The sequence below is a fragment of the Thermobia domestica genome, chromosome 11, assembly GCF_964235325.1.
Source record: "Thermobia domestica chromosome 11, izTheDome1.hap1.1, whole genome shotgun sequence".
NCBI classification, from domain to species: domain Eukaryota; kingdom Metazoa; phylum Arthropoda; class Insecta; order Zygentoma; family Lepismatidae; genus Thermobia; species Thermobia domestica.
This window is the reverse complement of record NC_137464.1, coordinates 226,906,798-226,929,064: the sequence shown is the minus strand read 5'-3', so window position 1 is coordinate 226,929,064 and position 22,267 is coordinate 226,906,798. Positions and strand designations below refer to the sequence as shown.

The 22,267-nt window shown below is 35.2% G+C and overlaps 1 protein-coding gene across 1 annotated transcript in view; it reads left to right on the top strand.

Moving 5' to 3' along the window:
- LOC145663760 (insulin-degrading enzyme-like) overlaps positions 1–22,267 on the top strand; it is a 215,878-nt gene that overhangs the window by 52,419 nt on the left and 141,192 nt on the right. Inside the window, exon 5 of the mRNA XM_081729848.1 lies at positions 12,957–13,159. Coding sequence (XP_081585974.1) covers positions 12,957–13,159 — 203 coding nt within the window. The remainder of the gene's footprint in view (positions 1–12,956; positions 13,160–22,267) is intronic.

Genomic DNA, 22,267 nt, shown 5'->3' with positions numbered 1-22,267 from the left:
TTTAAATGAATCCCAAAGTAAAGTTCGAGTAATAAAATTCTTGTCCACGAGCTTCCTCGGCGAGAATGGCCTGAAACAAGGAGATGCGTTGTGGACATTATTATTCAACTTTATTCTGGAGTACACTATATGAAAAATCAAAGATAGCGACCAGGGCCTAGAGCTGAATGATATTCATCAGGTTATGGCATATGCTAATGATGTTAATCTGATAGGAGAACAATAGAAAGAAATGCAGAGACATTATTAAATGCTTGCAGGTTTAGAAGTAAATGCAGAAAAGTTCACTGGCATCGTAATACTGCAAATTATGGATGCGCCAAAGTATCAAATAATATTTTCGATAAAGTGGATACTTTCAAGTATCTAGGATCAATATCAACAGACCCAAATCATACCCACGGAGAAATTAAACGTCGACTGAAAGCAGAGAATTCATACTATTATTCAGTTCGGAATCTTTTCTCGTCGCGAACTCTGTCGAGAAATTCACTTTTGGCAGACAGATTCAAATGCAAGATTCTCGTATGCAAAAGATCACTCAATCCTGAGTTATTGTGAACTTCTAAAATGCTAATGAGCTTCAATACAAAATAATGCAACGACAAAACGACGAATGTTCCACATTCGTGAGTTTACCCAAATTTAGCACATTCGTTGTTCTGGCATTGGACCGACAATACAGAGAACGATAATTATGCATATTGTTCTGTATTGTTGCGAAACAGTCGCTTACTTTAAGGGAAGAACGCAAACTGAAAGTATTTGAGAATAAAATTCTGAAATAAATATTTGGACCCAAGGGAAACGGCAATCGGGAATGGCGGAAATTTCATAATGTGGAACTGCATAATTTACATCCTTTACAAAACATTCTTAGGGTCATCAAGTCTAGGAGGCTCAAGTAGGCAGGTCATGTAGCGAGAATGAAGAAACCAAATTCGCTTTTAAAGTTTTGACTGGAAATCCAATCGGAAAACATGCACAAGGAAGACCTAGACACAGATGGAAGAACAATATTAAGATGAATGTAGCAAAAATAGGAATACAAAGTAGAAACTGCATTCAGTTGGGTAAAGACAGAAGTCATTTGAGAGGTTTTATGAGAGCGGCACTGAACCTCCAGGTTCCATAGACCACAGAGTTAGCTAGTTAGTTAGTTCTTTTACGGTAAAAACTATTTTGTGAAATATAATGGAAATTCAGAAGGTTTGTGTTTTGTCTCTATATAGATAGCTAAAACAGAACACAACTGATACGTATGCACAGAAAACTGATCCTGACGATACAAGTAGTTGATAGAGAAATTATTCCAATAAATTCCTTCAAATTGATAACATTTCATATGCCAATGGAATAAAAATAAATCACTGGTAGTGATTAGTCTTTGAAAAAGACGAAATTCGTTGGGTACGATTTCGAATATGTTATTATTCCCTTTGTTTATTTTCATTTTAATGTTCCGGCGCAAACAGCAGCTTGCTTGTGTCTCTACACTTCTCTCATTTTCACATCTCCATTCTCACCACCGTGATTTATCGGATTGGGTAGGAAAGCGTGATTAACTAAGCAAACACATCACCATCACAACGCCGAACACGTATTTCAGACTTTGAGCATTTCCAATTTGGAAAACGCTCCTGCGTACACTATAAGTCATTACTCTACACCTTCTATATCACATCGTCATTAACGAATCGTATATAATGACTTTCTTAAAGTAATGAGTTAAACTTGGTGTGACTCTTATTGAAAATTTTGGATTGCGAGCGGATCGAGCAAGAAAATTTTTAAGAAATGTATTTCTTTGAAAATCGGCAACAATATTGATTTAATAGGGCACCAATTTTTTAGGGGGCGCCGCATCGTTTACTCTTTTCCGACACCTTTTCTTTCTTCTTGCTCGTTTGGAGCCCCCTTGCTATCAGCTATGCCCATTGTTGCCAAACTTACGTTAGCCTGAATTTTAGAAATAGTCTTTTTTGCTAGATATGGATAGATTATTGTAGAACATTGTATTCTCTATCAAATAATCTGTTTTTCTCATATCAAGAAAAATTTTCAAGTATTGAAATAAATTGAAATAGTGAAATCTTGCTAATGGCAAATTCTAACGTCGCCTTAAATACATCACGTCATAAGTTCGGAACTATAAGAGATACAACTTTGAAATTTATACAGCTATTAACACCATATTTGGTGCCAATGTTGAAAAATTTCGCATTCAAAAAAACTTTGAGTTTTAAAATAAAAACTAAAATGTATATACTATTGCAATGCAATATCTAAAAAGTTGACTAGTGATAAACTTTTTTTTTGTGGTTAGATGGGGGTACAAAGCGAGAAAAATGTTGAGAAAGGATAGAAGTTATTTTTAAAACAAATCGCAGGTCAATATTTTTCTTTATTTGGGTTTTATGACTTTTAGTGTTAAGAGTCAACTTTCCAAAGCGCATCTGATCAGAAGAAAGACAGTGACAAATGTTGCCAATGGTATTTTCCTTATAATATTTGTTTTAAAGTTACTGATGTAGAGTGTTGTGCTATACCGATGAGTATTCACACTTGATGCTATGCGAGCACGAATCTACTGCTTAACGGAAGCATGATCGCAAAATCGAATCCTGGACCACACCTACGAGAAACATTGCGTCAACTCCACTCAATCTTAAACGTTCCACTTACTTCGCTCGTTTTCCTTGAGTTGCACACACACACACACACACACACACACATATATATATATATATATATATATATATATATATATATATATATATATATATATATATATATATATATATATATATATATATATATATATATATATATATATATACATATGTATATATATGTATATATGTATATATGTATATATGTATATATGTATACATATATATATATATATATATATATATATATATATATATATATATATATATATATATATATATATATATATATATATATGTGTGTGTGTGTGTGTGTGTGTGTAATGTAAAACTAACATTCAGACATCGGGAGCGTATAGTTCGTATTTTCTCTCCCAAGAAAGACAAATTTCAGTCGCGGGTTGGGTGAATAGTAAGTACAGCGAATATTTGAATCAGAATAGTAATTCAGTTAGTAATAATAACAATTTAGAAAAATGAAGTTAGTACTCAAAAAAAAAAAAAAAAAAAAAAAAACAAACAGAGGGTTTCTTCAGATCAATGGAAGAAGAAAACGCAGACAAATATCTGTTAATAATAGAACTCCTCACTCCTGATGATAAAAAGTTATTAGTTCTTTAATTGATTCATTTAGAGTTCGCACGTGGTCCCTAATGTTGTTTCGAATGCTGACAATTTCTACGATAAAAGTTGGTTTCGTGTGTAATTCTACTTCTCTTATTTACTTTAAATACGCAGATGAAGATGGAAAAAGTGTTCATAACAAATAAGTTCATGAGCTCACAAAGTATAATGAAAAGACACTTTGTTCTTTCCCCCATGTTTCTTTAGGAAGCATGAAAGAAACAAAATGTATTTTCGGAGGGTTTGATAATTTTGTTAGGTTTTGTATCCTCGCCCAACGATCTGTACCTTGTTGGCTGTCACTATACGTGATTTAGAGTCACAACTTGTGCGTTTGTTTAGAACAGATGTAATAGGATTTCTTTTCATTCTTCGTCTGTTTCCAGACTGACATTGTGGGTCTGAGGTGTCAGAAATGAGTATAGAAACCAGGGAAGTTCAGTTCCTATTCACCATTACATTTGTCAACATCATCATTATTGGCAGTTCACTTTCTGCAACTGAGAAGCTTGCATGATCCACTGTCTTCCGTTAACCTCTCCGTCTTCACGTACGATTTTTTTTATTTTGATATCGTCGAGTAATAGTAGTCTCCTTCATCCCTTTCCTCTCCCTCCTGCCACCATACCCTCTAACACGTCCCTCATGATACAGCTCCTTCTTAGCCAATTGTTCCAACCAGTTTCTCTTCCTCTTCTTAATAATATCTAAAATTGTTCTTTTGTCCCCCACCATTTCTAATACTCTCTCATTAGTTTTCGTTCGACCCAACTAATTCTCCTCCACACCCATATTGTGAAAGCTTCCAGTCGTTTTTATTCATTTTTGCGTAATGACCATGTTTCTGACTCTTATAGTACAATACTCCACACAAAACATTTTATGAGTCTTTTTCTCAACTCTTTATTCGAAGTCCTACAAAACAGATTTTCCTACCTCTTAAAGGCTTCTTTCGCTATTCCTATCCTTGCTATTATTTCTCGTTTACATTTTCATGCTCTTTGGGTTTTCAGCTACAGACTGAATACATGGAATTGATTTCACCTTTAACTGGAAGAAGCGAAAGTGATTGAAAGGTATTTAGCGTGTGTTATTTTTTTTCTTCTTTTAATTTAAAGTTACAAATCTTTCGTTAATTCACAAATGCATTTATAATTTCTATTATAATGCCGATGTTTCATTTAGATCTCCTGGTATTTTTAAAACATCACTGTTGTTCCGCGGAAAAATTCGGATCTAAACCATCGGAAGTGGGGAGCAGCCGCCTTCACAATATACTTTACGATTTAACTTTGTTTGACAAACGGAATTGGATTTGCGGTTTTTTTTTTTTTTTTTTGTTTGTTTGTTTTCGTACATAGACGAATGAACGTCCTCGTACTTCATATTTTCTCGTCACATATCACTATGACCCTACTCCAGTTTTCACTCATATCAAACTTCAGTAGCAGTAATCTTACCCATTGCTATTCCTTAGTTTGCCGAATAATCGGCATGGAAAATATCTGTGTGGAACTGTTTAGCCTGCCATTTATTTCAATCATATGTTTTCTATTCGTTTCATACGTTCTCTTGATTTCGTATTGCTTCCATCAAAATTTTATTGAAACGATTTATAAATCATCATAAAGGAAAAACTCTTAACACACAATTATTAGACAGTTGTTTCGTGCCTTCCAATTTGCCGTTCTAAATGAATTTGCGCGAATGGAATGGCAAAAGCGATGAAAATATATGCATTTAAGAAAGTCTTTATTTACAGACTCGGTCACTCTTTCTGTGTTTTTTATTCTTTCTTCAGAAGAAAAGATATAGCGGAAGAGATGTGGCAACAGCGCGCTCCATTTGCTCTGTACTGCAATCTAAGAGTGAGACGCTCTATAGACACTTTACATCTGCATTTTTATTATTTCACTTTTTATTTGTTCGTATTTTTTTTACTTCCAAATTTGATGAAGTATCTGGCGAAAGTACTAATAGTTTTTCCAGAGTGTGTGTGTGTTTATCATTTTACTATCTTCTGGCAAAAAATTCATTACATTTATCTATATTGGTACTTATTAGAGAACTTACACTTTCAAAAGAATTTTATAGTATTAAGAGTTTTACTGTGAATTTAGTAGTATGTCTAATATTTTTAAATCCGAAATAATCTCAATGGCTTTGAAGATAACACCTAAAAATGAAAGAGTTCTATTTAGGATTAGATCACTGTAAAATTACTCACTTAATTTTAATTTTTTTCGTTGTTTCTGGATTATTTCTATTCTGTAAGACAGCAATAAAATATGGAAGTGATGGCTTGTTTGAAAAAAATCGTCAGTTTGCATACTTGATTCATTTTGAATGTACAGAAAACAAACCATGTTGGTAAAAAAATTTTTTTTTCATAAAAAATATTCAAATAATACGTTAATTTATCTTAACTGCTTTCATATAATTTGAAGCTTAACAAAGCAGTCCCGTATGAACTAATATTTTTTGGATTGGGCCCCCCCTAACTTCCACCGCCCCCCCCCCCCTACATTTTCGGACTGGCTACGGGCCTGTAACAAAGTCGATATGAAAATGTATTACATTAAGAAATAATTCGAACAAATAATTCACTCATTAAGAAATTTGAATATTCGTTGTTTTCACCACAAGCCTGACGTAATCCTTTGTGAATCTGACGTGCATTTCGAATTCGTTATCTGAAACTTGATGAAAACACACTGTTTTGCACGAGTAAACATTATTTAGGGAGATATGTCACACGCACCTCATTTTAACAGCACCTCACTGACCATACACACCAGACACAGACAGGAATTCATTTTAGGTGGTCCAAAGCTTTTTGGAAAGATAAAAATTCAATATGAGTATAAATTATGGTAAAATTTATAAATCCCCTTAGAATTAGACTAAATTTAGAGAAAAGTCGGAATTTCGGGTGGCGGGTTATCGGAGCCCCTACGTCCCTGTCACACACTGTAATACTTGAACACGTCGATATGATGGCTACACGAAAGAAAGGGTACATTATGGCGGATGTTATAACACATAATTAATGACAGTGCAAGTTTGGAAAGTAAGTATTTTATTTTCAGTAACCCTGTGTTCTTTCAGAAATTATAATTTTTAAGTTTATCACTAGTGATTATTTGTTAATATGTAAAAGGTGAACATAATTAGGTTACGTAACAAAAACTAGTGATAAAACAGCGTATCTGTGATTTAGTGTCACAGGTTAGAGATACCTTTGAGGTAAAGTATTTTAATCCTTAATTATTAAAGTATTTAGACTCGTAAAGTAACATAACATATTTTCCTCTTAGTGCGTGTTCGTTTTAAAGAAATTAGTAATAATTACAATATACTCAATAGCATAAAAAAATTATAACACAGATTCTGAAGCAAGTGGCAATCAAATAGATCTTTTGGAAAACCAAAAATCGATCAATTCATCTATAGATATCAATCTTACTCAAAATATTGCTTTTGATTAATTAAATCAGCACAATTCTAATTTTAGTTTAAATAGCGTATCTCTTATAAGGATAACATAGAAAATGAACTATTTCTGCTTTAATACTAGATACAATCTAATATAAATAAAAAACAGAGTTCGTGGCTTTGTTTGTGTGTCTGTATGTCTGTGTGCAGCCTGGGGACCAGACGAGTGGACAGAGAGTTACCAAATTTTGATCATGGATACCTTTGTCCAGGTCCCAGACCAAGAGGAAGTGATTTTTTCAAAATTCGAACCAGGAGGGCCTTAGGAAGAGGAGCGTTTACCTGGATAGCAGAAAATGACCGATATTACTGTTGAATTCATACTTTTCGCGGTCGCTGAGATCAATGGTGAAACCCCGAACGCATTAACTTCCAAATTAATCCCATTCGGCTGCGGGCTGGAGGTCACCGGGGAGAGGGTTACCGAATAGGGCGACCATACGTCCCGTTTTGACTGGGACAGTCATGTTTTCAGGGCGTGTCCCGGCCGTCCCGTCAGTAGATGGAAAAAAGTAATATTTGTCCCGTTTTATGTAAGTGAAAAAAGAGGTAAATAAAAAACCGTGGCCTTACGGGCATGGCGAGATATGCTGGTAGCTTGGCACCTTGCGGTGATGGTAATACTGAAAAAGTCAGTAAAATGCAAGGAGGTGTTCGTTGTCTACAAAAGGGTTTTTTCTTTTGAGGATCGTGTGCGTTCCAAGTAGTCTGTTGTGCAATTTAAGTGCGGAAACAGGAGTCGTGTATTTGTTTTCAGACGTGTTAACAAAGGGCAACACGCCGATAATTTAAAATGTGTGATAGAAATCTTGCACACGAATATGATTTATAGCTTTACTGCTGTGTTCATTTACACTCCGAATTTAATGAAAAATTTCATTTCCACTAAATATGTTTGCAGATATATATGAGTGTGTCTGTTTCCAGAATATATACTAGCAAACCCGCACGTCCTGCGCAAGCGCAGGACACTATTCTTGTCTGAATGATTTAATATGATACAAAATTTTCCCTCCTTCTCCCTTAGATTCTACCGTCAAAGTGAATATATATATATATATAACTTTCCAGGCTCGAACGTCATCTATGTTGAAAATTTGATCAAGATCGGTCAAGTGGTTCAATCGTTATTAAGTTTTATTTATTTTTATATATCTCTCCCCTCCCCTCCTCCTATCATATACCGTCAAAGGGATATGATAAAATTCAGCCTAGGTCTGCATCTCATCTATGTTGATAATTTGATTAAAATGGGTTCGGTGGTTTTAGCGTGATGAAGTCACAAAGACAGTCACTTTTATTTTTATTTACATATATGTCCCCCTTCCCTCCCCTAGGTTGTGCCATCAAAGTAAAATGACGAAAACATCCCTGGTTTGAACCTTATCTATCGAGATCGGTCGGGTGGTTCAAGTGTTTTAAGTTTTATTCATTTTCATATATTTACCATCCTACTCTCCCCCCTAAGTTCTACCATCATATATGAAATAATAAAAAACTTCTCAGGTTCGAACTTCATCTATGTTGAAAATTTGATTGAGATCGATCGGGTGATTGAAGAGTTATTAACTCACGAAAATATGACCACTTTTATTTTTATTTTTATTGCTTTTTGTATATCTCCCCCTCCTTCCCATCCTCTACATTGTTCTGTTAAAGTGAAATGGTAAAATCCATCCCAGGCACGAATGTCATCTATGTTGAAAATTTGATCGAAATAGGTCGTTTGGTTCAAGAGTTATTAACTTGTATTTTTTTTTTTTTTTATAATTCTCTTTCCTCCTCCTTCCCTAAGTTCTACTTTCAAAGTGAATAGCTAAAACACTTCCAGGCCAGTCACTGACTCCATCTATGTCAAAAATTTGACCAAGATCGATATGGTGATTCAAAATATTAAGAGTCACAATAATAGTCACTTTCAATTTGGGTTTGAAGTTTTTTGTTCACAGACACCGCTATTAATATACAGTATAGATACTAAGTGGTCTACTACTTTTTTTAAGCTGTCCCGTTTCTAGCTGTTACAATTTTGGTCTCTCTAATACCGAGACATGTAAAAATAATCCAAAATGATCGATATTAGTGTCAAATTCATAGTTTTCGCGGTCGCTGAGATCAATGGTGACATTTACATTAGCGATGACTTTCAAATTCAGCTACCATTATATGTGGGCCGGGGGTTACAGAGACGTTTTTGCGGTCGCTGAGATGAATGGTGATACTACCATAGGCATTGACTTCCAATTACAGCCTTCATCGGCTGGGGGCGAAAGGTGTTTTCTTTTTTTCAAAATTCGAACCAGAGGGTCTCAGACGGCGTTTACGGGGATATGTAAAAGTAGTAGAAAATGACCGATATTTTTTCATTGTTTAGTTTGTTTACATAGATATTTTATCTGACCCATGCGAAGAATGAGTATTTCTCCTAGTTAATTATAATATGGTAACCTACATTCAGCACCATATTACGTTTTCGTTAAATCGAAATGAAATGAAATGAAATTTTTAAGTTTTACGTCCCACGATTATGCCGGTTAGGCTAAAGGGGACGGTGATGATGAGAGATGAGTGAAATGGTGGAATGAAGAAAGTGGGAGGAAACGGGACAGCCCCGAGAAAACCCACGTGCACGATCGTTAAATCGAATAGCGGTGATATAGAAGTAAACTTCTAATGTCAACCTGTAGGAAAATTTATCTGGTTGAGGTGTCAGAAATTCTCAAAACAGAAAACAAAAGAAGTTTCGTTAAAGTTCATTTTCAAGCTGGACTGGAAACGAATAATTTTTTTTAGATACCCAATATTAAAACAGCAAGATTGGATATACCAAACTATGCGGTAAACACAATTGGTGCCATCAAAGGAGTGGATACTGATATGCCAACTGAGGAATTTTTTAGGTTATTCATAGCAACATTCCATTGCTATTACCAAGTAGAATCTATAGGAAATAACAGATACGGGAAAACAATTTACTTCTACAATAATGATCACTTTCGACTCTGAAGTTCTTACCGCAGAAGTTAAAATTTATTATATCAACCTTAAAGTGTAAAAATATAGACCGAAAATGAGACTTATTACCAACTATCAAAAATTAATGAAAAATTGAATCACCCTAATCTACACTTTAGTGAAGTGCCAAAAAAAACTCAAAATTTTACCTAATCTAAATTAAAACACAGAGGGTACATACAATAAATACTGGAGGAATCAAGCTGAGGGCAACAACAAATACAATAGAAATAGATCCATACAACATGAAACGGAAATACTTCCTGAAAAGAGAAGGAAAGATGCGAGAGATACCATAATCGTACATCATAAGTTCAATCCATTAGCATCACAAAAGGTGGCCATTCAGTTGCACATTGGTATACAGACATTTTAGCATCAATTACATTCAATTTAACATCGTAACATCGTTAATCAAGAAGATCGATATGAAGTTATGAAGAAGATATCGATATAAAGAAGATCGATAAAACCTTTAACAAAATACAGAAAGAGTTCAGGAGGCTATCAAGAAACATAAGAGTCTAAAGAAAAAGATACTTTAAAAATCACACAAAACTGATACTCAACAGTCAAAATCTTCTTAATGAAAGAGGATCTTAATGAAGACTCCCAGTACAAAGCTAAGGATAAAGATATTGCTAAATAACTTACTCAACTAAAAATCTTAAACAACATTAAAATCAAAGCACAAACAGCAAAATACCTAACGTAAAACATCTCTACAAACAATTGAATTACAGCAGTGTTACCACTTGAATTTAAATGACCCTCGTAGTTTGGTGCTTTGGATACTTGCTTTTATGAAAAATAACAAGTCAAGCGTCAAGTCTGATATTACGTTGTGAGCCTATAGTTACAGTTACAGCATCAGAAATCCTGACTTTATAGAATACTAGCATATATTACCCTCTTCGCTGGGTTGAAATAAATAATTTAATTGCACACTGATATTGCTTATTTCGGATCATTTTAATGTATGTCATCCCTCCTCATTTCCCAAGTGTCAAGGCTGAAAATGAAACATCATCAGAAATAGAAAATGCTTAAACAGCATCAGAAGTGTCACTGTTCATTTCGGCGACCGCAACAACTATAGATTCAACAGTAGTATCTGTCATTTTTGACCATTTATATATATATATTTCTCTCACCCCCATGTTGCGGGCCATGGCATCGGAAGTGTCACCGTTCTTTTCAGCAGCCTCAAAATATGTGGATTCAGCACTAATATCGATAATTTCTAAATATCTCTTCCTCCCCCTCCCCCAAGTTGTGGGTTTGAATTTGGATTTAAACGGAATCGAAGATACCACTGTTCATCTAAGGGATCCACAAAACTATAAATTCGACACTGATAGTGGCCATTTTCGATCATTTTTATATATCTCTTTCTTCCCCTCCCCCAGGTGGCGCAGCTGATTTTAGATTTAAACCGTATCGGAATTGCCACTGTTCATCTGAGTGATCCCGAAAACTATGGATTAGACACTAGTGTTGGTCATTTTCAATCATTATAATAAATAGCTCCCCCTCCCCTAATCCTTGCTGTGACTGTCACTCTCAGCTACTCCTAAAACTACGGATTGAACACTAATATTAATCATTTTCGATTATTTTTAAATATTCATCCTCCTCACCTACGTTGTACCCTCCCCTTCCCCAACTATCATGGCTGAACTTGGCTTCAAAACACCATCAGAAATGTCACTGTTTCTTTCATCAACTCCGAAAACTATGGATTAAACACTAATATCGGTCATTTTTGATCATTTTGAAATTTCCCTCCCCCTCCTCCTCCCCTACGTTGGCTCATCAAAGTGGAACGATAAAAAACTCCCAAGGCCCGATCCTCATATATGTTGAAAATTTGATCGAGATTGGTTGGGTGGTTCAAAAGTTATTAGGTTTTATTAATTTTATTTATACGTCCCCCTCCCCCCTAGGATATACCGTTAAAGTGAAAATGCAAATATGTTTTCAAATCCGAACTCATGTATCTTGAAAATTTGATTGAGATCGATCGGATAGTTCAAGAGTTATTAAGTTACAAAAATAGTCACTTTCAGTCTTATATAAATTGATTTTATATATCTCCTCCCTCCCCTTCCCTAGGTTGCACCGTAAAAGTGAAATGACGAAAACATCCCAGGCCGAACCCTATCTATGTTGAAAGTTTGATCAAGATCGGTCTGGTGGTTCAAGACTTATTAAGTTTAATTTATTTTTAAATATTTCTCCCCTCCCCCTCCCTTAAGTTCTACCGTTAAAGTGATATGATAAAAACCACCTCAGGTCCGAACCTCATCTATGTTGATTTTTTTAAAGATCGGTCGGGTCGTTTAAGCGTGATGAAGTCACAAAGACAGTCACTTTTATTTTTTCTTTTTTGTCATATATCTCCCCCTCCCCTTCATTGCACTGTAAAAGTGAAATGAAGAAAACAACCCAGGCCCGAAATTTATCTATGTTGAAAGTTTGATCGAGATCGGTTGTTTGGTTCAAGAGTTAAGTTTTATTCATTTTGACATATTTTCCCTCCTCCCCGCTCCCTCCTCTAAGATCTACTGTCAAAATGAAATGATAAAAAACTTCCGAGGTTTGAACTTCATATATGTTGAAAATATGATTGAGATCGATCGGGTGATTCAAGAGTTATTAATTCACAAACATAATCACTTTTATTTTTATATTTATTGATTTTTGTATATTTCCTCCTCCACCCACTCCCCGAAGTTGCCCCGTCAAAGTCAAATGATAAAAATCATTCCAGTCCCAAACCTCACATACATTGAAAATTTGATCAAGATCGGTCGGGTGGTTCAAGAGTTATAAAGTTTTATTTATTTTTTCTGTCCCCCTTCCCTAAGTTCTACCGTCAAAGTAAATAGCTAAAAACACCTCCAGCCCAGAACCATATCTACGTTGAAAATTTGATCGAGATCTGTCGGGCGGTTTAAGAGATTAAGAGTCACAAACATAGTCACTTTCAATTTTATAATATAGATATAAATTTTTTCTCAAGAAATAACATTTTACAGCCAAGAAGTATGATTATCTACTTAGAAATAGCTGATGGTCACAAATGTTTTAATAACATGCTTAGTTCATTTTGTCTCCATACTAATATATTGTGTCTTTCTTTACAAGATTCTCTCGATGACTTGGAAACGTTGGTACTTGAATTATTTGCTGACGTCAGAAACAAAAATGTAGAAGAACCCGTGTGGCTAGACCACCCTTTTGGACCAGGCGAAGTATTAACTAAGGTCTACATTGTTCCTATAAAAGATATGAGATTTCTCAGATTATGCTTCCCGATTCCTGATCTTACTAAATACTATAAATTCAAAGTAAGTGTTTTATTCGTAGTTTAAAGATTTAAATTGTTCCGCACATAGATATTCTAGTTTTCTAAAATTTTCTTTCTATCTGATCTTGGTCAGCATCGTTATATAAACTGTAACAATATGGTTGAAATTTAATTTTGGTAAGTGTACGGTGACGTTGGATCGAGTATTATTTGTATTAATCTACACTCAAAATATATTTACAGAAGGGCTCATGTCTGAAATAAGAAAGAGAAAAAAAGTAGTTTAGGATCGAGTATTTGAAAACACAAGAGGAGAGGAACTAATCATATTGCTAATACAAAGGTGATGAATATAAAGGTTTCGTTCCTGAAGCGGCATTTCGGCAAGTTCCTGGAAGCAACATAAGAAGTTTCATGGATAGGTAGATTTTGCTATTTGCGGTCTAAAAATTATCATAGACGCAACTGAGTAAATTAACAAAGTCTTATTCTTGGCCAAAATTTGAGTTAATCCTTCGGAGCCATTATGGTTAATATATACTGAATTGTGTTTGTGCATGATTGACGGCGTTGGCCACACTGCTTTTCAGGCGCCAATGCAGTTGAGTATTAGAAGACCAATGATAACGACTGTGAAAGGAAAACATCATAAGAATTTTTCTTTTCTTTTTTTCCCTTCAATCCCAAAATTAAACCAAATTATTAAATTATATATATATATATATATATATATATATATATATATATATATATATATATATATATATATATATATATATATATATATATTAACAACGTCGTGCCTATAAAGCACGGGGATATTCAAAGAGTGACGTAACGAAGCTGCTACTATTCATTATTCAAAATGAGTAGGTAAATGTTTAAATGAGAGGATAATTATGAAAACTCTATAATTCGTTTAACTTATGTATTTGACTATTTAATGTCATTGGGTTAGTGTGTGTGTACTGAGTGAATATGGCCTAATGGTTCAGATCACAAATCGCTAAATGCCTCAACACACATAGCTGAGGCACACATACCTTGGTTATGCTGTGACTGTCTGGAATGATGACTCCTTACTGCTTGGCTCTGGATCTCTCCTGGACAAGGTTGATGTTTGCGCTTGGTCTCCACAGATTGTCAACTAAAGACCAACCACTACTCGCTAATATATAGTTGTAATTCAGACGTAGTGTAGATCAACCTTGATCTACTTGTGGTCTCCACTAATCTCAGACCGCTGCTAGGCTGCGAGTATCTGATCTGCATCTACTCTGCCTCCGTTCCGCATCTGATCCAGATTCTCTCCAACACGGGGTTTTTGTGGTCTATTCCAGACGCTGTAATTCGTCATGTTGTTCAATTGTGTTTACCTCAGCTATTGGCAAAACATTTGTTTGAAACCGTATTACATCGTGACCAAATTCCCAGATTATCAATTTCTGCGAATCTGAATGTTATGCCACATATAAATTGTATCAATGTTAACAACAAATTGGATTACACATTGATTACATTACAAAGCTGACATTACAGGTTTTCATCTTTACATAATCCCACGAGTTAGCGTCTCGCCAGGATTTCAATAATAGCATAACATAAATACAAATATGTGTAGCAACTTACATAAACAAACAAACGCACGTGTCAATATGACATAATCTAACATCATCAGGACATTTTAATATTTTTAACTTTAATTCTAATAAATCTTTATCTCCATTACCAAAAATAAAATATTAAAACCAATATACCTCTACAATATGTATATATTTATATAACATTTATATTTTTATAAAATTGGCGACCCAGAAAGGATTACGGTAATCATATCTATAGCCTAATGTTACCGGTAGTGGAAACATGCCATAACAGTGCAAAGTGCTTTTCTGGTGCATTGTCAGTTATGAAATAGAACATTAGTTTTTTTATTCTTTTTTTTTCATGCCAGTACATCGATGTATTTGCTTTTTACCATAAATATATATATGGGTCACAAATTATACTTACTATTTCACCAACTGTGATGTTAATAATTCATGTGCATTCGGAGGGAATGATTAAATATATTATATAGGGATAGCATAGATTCTATATACTCTAAGGATTACCTACAATATAGAGCTATTTTCTATGCATCTAACTGTCTCCAAAATTCTGAAATATATAACTTCCCAGAAAACATATTGAAATTAGTTTTTCAGTCAGTACTTGATATATTAATAAAACATAAGTACTTCTGATTGTTATGAACTATTCTTTTTCTTCCTGGTTTTTCCTTCTTTTCCACGGATTGAATAGAAAATAGTAACCTCAAAATATTTTCTATGGAATTGTTATTTATCTTGAACAGAGTTGGGGCATTCAGTTTGTGTTGCATTTTTTGGTCTGCTTGTAATTCCATTCTTTTATTCGTTTGGATTTAAAAAGGGTTGGAGATTTGTCATATCCCTAACCTGGTCCTGACGTCACCTACAACTATTGTTCTAACTACAAGAACTTTCTGTTTTATTACAAAACTTTGAAGGGGGTTTCAAACGGGAGCTAAGAGCTCAATATGTTTTCTTGAAGGATCATTAATTATAATAAAGCAACGTAGCTTTGTCTTACAACTTCAGTGCATATTCCATTGCGGATCATTTCAGTAAAGTTTATTTAACTTCAGTAAATAGTAAATAAGATATGTGAGAAAGAAATTTCACTTTTATAGACTTAAAATAGCTAACAATTACAAGGAAAATATGCAATCACTAGAAGGAATTATCAAACATTTATGCTTATATATTTAACATAATTTCACAAGGGCGCCCATCAGTGGGGCAAGGTGGGGCGCTCGCTCCCTACAGGAAATTGTATTTCAGAATATCAAAATCCAATAGAATTTTTACATCAGTTACAGCAAAATTTGAAACTATTTTTGAAACGTCGCTTATACTTTTCCCCCTTGGAAACCACAACATTGGCGCCCTTGTTTCACGAAGATGTCTTTAATTAAATAATTTAAACTTTTGGTGTTTCATCTGTGCTTTGTGTATTTTCACTGACGTTTCAAAGGCAGCAGTATCCTTTATGATCATAGTTGCACTAATTTAGCATATTATGCAATTGTTGTGGTATAGTCTTAACTATTACATTGTTAATTTTTTATTTATTTCAATAGGTAACTATCAAATATTGTTACGATTTTCAATTTAATTCAAATTTATAATATAAAAAACAAAATAATTTATTTTTAATTTGTCCCACAATTATCTTTACAGAATAAAGGACATTGATAAGGATCCCAGGATCCCAAGCACTTATTATTGTTATTATTATTATTATTATTATTATTATTATTATTATTAATTATTATTATTATTTTTTTATTATTATTATTTTCACATTTTTATTATAACATAGCGTTTTAAATTTTGTTTAGTTTCAAACCTTCCTCCCTGTCTAATGTGTAATAACGTATTTTTTCTACTACTACTCCTATTCATGAGTGGATCTTCATATAACATGCGTTTTCGAATAAAATTTTATGTTTTTCTTACAGTGCAAGTTGCAGAAATGCTGATTCTTTTGATTGAGAGAATCGTATATATTCGATATGCTCCCCACATCTGGTTTTAGTTGTGAATTACATTTGTGCAATGTATGTTAGATGATATTTACATGGAATTGAATAAATACCTGGAGTGTCATCACTTCTGATCTTTTACAGAGCGTGGTATTTGCTTGATCTTTAAAAACAGCATATGAATTGTTGTTATTTCATATTTTTCAATAAAGGATATATTTTATTAGCGGCATTATGAGTGAAAGTTTTGAACGCTGATTTTCTTTTCTTCTTTTTCAGTCCTTTTTTAATTCTGCTTCTCTTTATATTCGAGGTTTCGGCTATTTCCTTATTATCTCTTCTCAATAAATGCTTTAAACAAGAAAAGATAAATTTGTTTAAATTAGCTTTAATGCACTCGTAGTATCTAATATAAATAAAATAAAGAGTTTGTTTGTGTGTGTGTGTCTGTGTGCGGCCTGGGGACCAGACGAGTGGACCAGGAGTTACGAAATATTGGTCATGGGTACCTTGGTCAACGGCCCCAGTCCAAGACAAAGCTTTTTTTCTTAAATTCGAATCACTGAGGTCTCAAGGGGGGCGTTTAACACGACATGTAAAAGTAGTAGAAAATGACTTATATTAATGTCAAATTCATACTTTTCGTGATCGCTGAGATCAATGGTGAAACTCCGATCGCATTAACTTTCAAATTCACCCCATTCGGCTGCGGGCCGGGGGGATACCGAGACATGTAAAAATAATCTAAACTGACCGATATTAGTGTCGAATCCATAGTTTTTGCGGTTGGTGAGATTAATGGTGATACTCCTACAGACGTTGACTTTCAAGTACAGTCCCCATCGGCTGGGGGCGAGGCGTTTTCTTAAAATTCGAACGAGGGGTATCAGGCGACGTTTACTGGGATATGTAAGAATAGTAGAAAATGACCGATATATTTTCCTTTTGTTTACATAGATATCTTATCTGGCCCATGCGAAGAATGGGGTTTTCAGTTAGTTTTAAAATAAAGGGAAGTTTTGTGAACAAATAGATGACATGTAGCTATAGAATTACCGTTATTACCAATTATTAACAGCTTCTCTATGGAATTTCTGAAAGGGGAGGCGTAAGAAACAGCTAAATAGAAACCAAAATCTTCGCTTTGATATGTAGAAACTAGATGATACATCTGTAATTTGCCCATATTTAAGAGTCGCATCATATATATACAGTATATATATATATATATATATATATATATATATATATATATATATATATATATATATATATATATATATATATATATATATATATATATATATATATATATATCGGATGTTCTAAAAATGATGCCCACGAACCACAGAGCACTATTCTACAGGCCAAAATAAAGCAAAAATGCTATATGATGGTATGCCCTTCGGGATCTCCTTCAGCCGCTATGGGGAATCAAAATTTCACAATGTGGAAAAGTCGCAGATTAACCTGGAGCCATTAGCATTACTCTACGAATACAACAAGCAGTTGAATCGATTGTTACTAATAAATGATGCTAGTGTCAATCAATACCGACTTTAGTTGCCATTTGTAAAGAATCGTTATAACTATTTGATAAATTGGTAGATCTAATCTATGGTTCTTTATTTGCGACGTTGCCACATGTTGCAATTTGTGTCTTCAGACGAGGACTCAAAAGGTGTATATATATATATACCTGCGAGTCAAAAATTATCTACATTTTTGTCATAACTTTTCTTACATTGCACACTTTATCTTCTGTCCTCGCATATTTTATGTTATACTGTTGTGGTAATGCTGTGAAAATGTGATCTTAATTCATCCATTTTTCTTCCTTCTGTTGCAGATATATCATGGCTGCTCCATTGGAAGTTTGCCCCAAAGAGGAACAACGAGCAGTGATCCGATTCATCTGGTCGGAGGGTATCAAAGGGTCAGATATTCATCGCAGACTATCATCGCAATATGGAAGAAGTGCAATGTCACGTAAAACCGTGTTTTTGTGGCTCGATAAGTTTAAAAGTGGTCGAACAATTGTAACGCAAGAAGAGGGAGCAGGAGGGCCATCAACCTCCACTACATATGACAACATTCAACAAGCTCGAGAGATGGTTGGGGCGAATAGGCGAATCACTATCGATGAGGCATTAGCAGCTTTGAACATCAGTCATTGCACTGCCCATCAAGTCATCCACGACGAGCTCGGTTTTCATAAAGTCTGTGCACTGTGGGTACCAAGAAAGCTTACTGCAGAACACAAGCTCACTCGTTTTAAGGTCTGTCAACGCTTACTCACTCGCTTCAACAACGAAGGTAATGCATTTTTAAGCAGAATCGTCACAGGCGATGAAACATGGATTCATCACCATGAGCTAGAATCAAAGCGCCAGAGTATGCAGTGGAAGCACCCTGGTTCTCCGACGAAGAAACAATTCAAGACTAAGCCATCCGCAGGAAAGGTTATGTTAACTGTGTTTGGGACTCATAATGGCAGAGTTCATAGAAAAAGTGAAAGACGATCAACAGTGCGAGTTATAGTGAAATGTTGAAAAAGAACCTAAAAAAGAACCTGTTGTGGCAATTCGCAACAAATGCCGAGGTTTGTTGTCGAAAAAAGTTTTGTTGTTTCATGACAATGCATGGCCACACACGGCTCATCATACTATTGAAACCATCAACAAGATGAAATTTGAGTTATTGGAACACAATCCCTATAGCCCAGACCTTGCTCCATCTGACTTTCACTTGTTTGGGCCACTCAAGGATGCTTTGCGTTGTCACCGATTTGCCTCAGATTTAGACGTGCAAAATGTGGTGCAAAAGTAGCTTCACGACCAACCGAAAACCTTTTATTTGGGAGGAATACGTAAGCTCGTTGACCGTTGGGAGGTGGGATTGCATTGATAAGGTGGGAGATTACGTAGAAAAATGATGTGCATAGTATAACCCTAGCTTCATGTAAATAAACTGTAGAATGAAAAGTGTAGATAATTTTTGACCTGCTCTCGTAAATACACACACACACACACACACACACACACACACACATATATATAGATAGATAGATAGATAGATAGATAGATAGATAGATAGATAGATAGATAGATAGATAGATAGATAGATAGATAGATAGATAGATAGATAGATAGATAGATAGATAGATAGATAGATAGATACGATTCTTCCAATCAAAAGATCAGCATTGGTGCAACTCGCACTAGAAGATGAACATAAAATTATATTTGAAAATACGTCAGTTATATGGAAACCCATTCATAAATATAAAAGGTTATTAGGAATAGCAGTAGAAATAAAATTATGAGATACCATTTTGAATAAAGAGAAAAGTTTGAAATTAAATTAAATTTGGAACATTATGCTATAATAAAACATGTGAAATAAAAATAATAGTAATAAAGAACATTACTATAAGGGAAGAGGGGGCAAGTGTGACAGGGAGGGCAAGTGCGTTCACCCTTTATCGCCAGTAAGATATGATTTGTGATATCTTAGACGGGGCTAGAATTCAGTGTGAGACTGTCGTTTATCAAGTGAACGTCGATGTGCAAGTGTCTGCCCGAAATTGAAATCTGAACAGGTAAATTTCGGTTTTTATTCATTTGAAGTAAGCATATCAGCACACTAAAGTCCAGAATAACCATGATTGTAAATTATTTGATGGGTCATAGGCAATGTGTGTGACAACACGAAGATTGAGTTGTCACATGGAACTTGGCAGAAGTGCAGTACCCCTAGCCTCGTGAGCAGGCGCGAAAGAAAGACTGAATGCAGGGTGGGGCAAGTGCCACCAGGAAAAAATGAGCGGACGCACTTACCTTCCCCCCTGCGCATCTCCTCCATGTGCCCCATGACGAATCATGCAGGAAACAGAGTGAGTTAATATGATATGGGTCCCGTTACAAAGAACGCATTTCTAAGAGCTTTCACTTCTAAGAACATAGTAAGTGAGTTCGAAAAAGCCGACATATTTCCTATGAACCCAAATATTTTTGAGAACAGTGAGTTTGAAGCATCGAATCGTATGAGACAGACTTTAGAAGAGGGACCAAATGCTGCAGCTATTAGGGCTACGCAGGAGAAACCGATGATGATGGTAGCAGCAGCAATCTGCGAGAAGAACATCAGGAAAACAGGGCAGAACTTCCTTCTGTGCCTGTTGATCCTGATCGGCCTACTGCAGGACCGAGTACTTCGAACGTTAACCTTATTACAATGTCTCCCTTGCCAACCAAGAAGGACATTGCTTCTAGATGGAAGTGCAGATCTATGTAGCGTGAAAGGTCTGAAGTGATCACCAGCTCTCCGTACCAGACAATGTTGGAAGATAGGCAATGATCCAAACAAGCAAAATCAACGAAAGGTTCCACAGCCGTGATGACAAGCCCAAAACCGTAAGAAGGATAGTGCAAATTAATGAAGGTCCCACTTCTTCAATTGCAGCTGCTGAAGAATACAACACATTGAGTGTATTGCAACGAAAATACGCCGACACTAATACGGAGGAGTGGATAATGTGCGTGAAGGGCAATCAATGGATGCATGAGAAGAGTCCTGACATTGAACCAGACATGGATAATTTTGTTTGTGACTATTGTCATTAGATTCTCTCTTCCCTACTGTGGACAGAAAGGCAGATGTCTATGGGTTTTATTACTTTTTTGTTGTACTGATGAAGACTATGGGATGTTAGTCATAGGCCTAATGTGTAGCTCTGTTGGTTATAATAACGTTGCATTATTTAGAACGCAGTAAATGTTCATTTAATGTTTAGTAATGCTTACGTCAGTAACAGTGACATGTTAACAATTCGTTGTTCGTATGTAATTTCACTTTGTCACATTAAAACTATTTTCTTTTTTATTTGTAGTGTAGAAAACATTGGTGGACTCCCATGCCCCACTAGGTGGGGCAAGTGATCCCTCTTGGTATATCTTCTGTTCTCTTATCTTTTTAAATTACAATAGATAACCAGTCACTTTTGCATTATTTATTAGATATCAGCAGACACTACTATTTACTTTGTCATAGGTTTCGTGCTTCTAATAGTTATAAAATGTACGTTATTGACGCTTTTGTCTTAACGTGTCTCACTTGCCCCACCTTCCCCTGCTATGCTGGACTGCATAGCTAAATGGTCAAATTTAATTGGGTCAGATCCCCCGGCTCCTGAAAATCGAAATAATCAGTCGGTCTGGGACTATAGTAAATTACAGTTTAGCTTCATTATTGCAGAGTTCTAATAACATCGAAGATGAGGCCAGGCTTCTTGCTGTCATGTCCCCGGAAAACGGTGCATGGCTTCTACCCTACCTTCTCTCGGCCTATGCCTAGACAACGAAAGCTTCCGAGTATCCGTCGCCCTTCGTCTAGGAGCAAATATATGCGAGCCACACCATTTGTCCAAGTTGCAGCGCTCTCGTAGATAAAAAATGGTTTACACGGTTTATCATGCAAAAGCAGTGCCGACAGGCATTCACGCCATTCGAATGTGAGTGACATCATTTTGAGAGCCTTAACATCCGCAGGGATGCCAGCAGTGAGAGAAACAATTGGTTA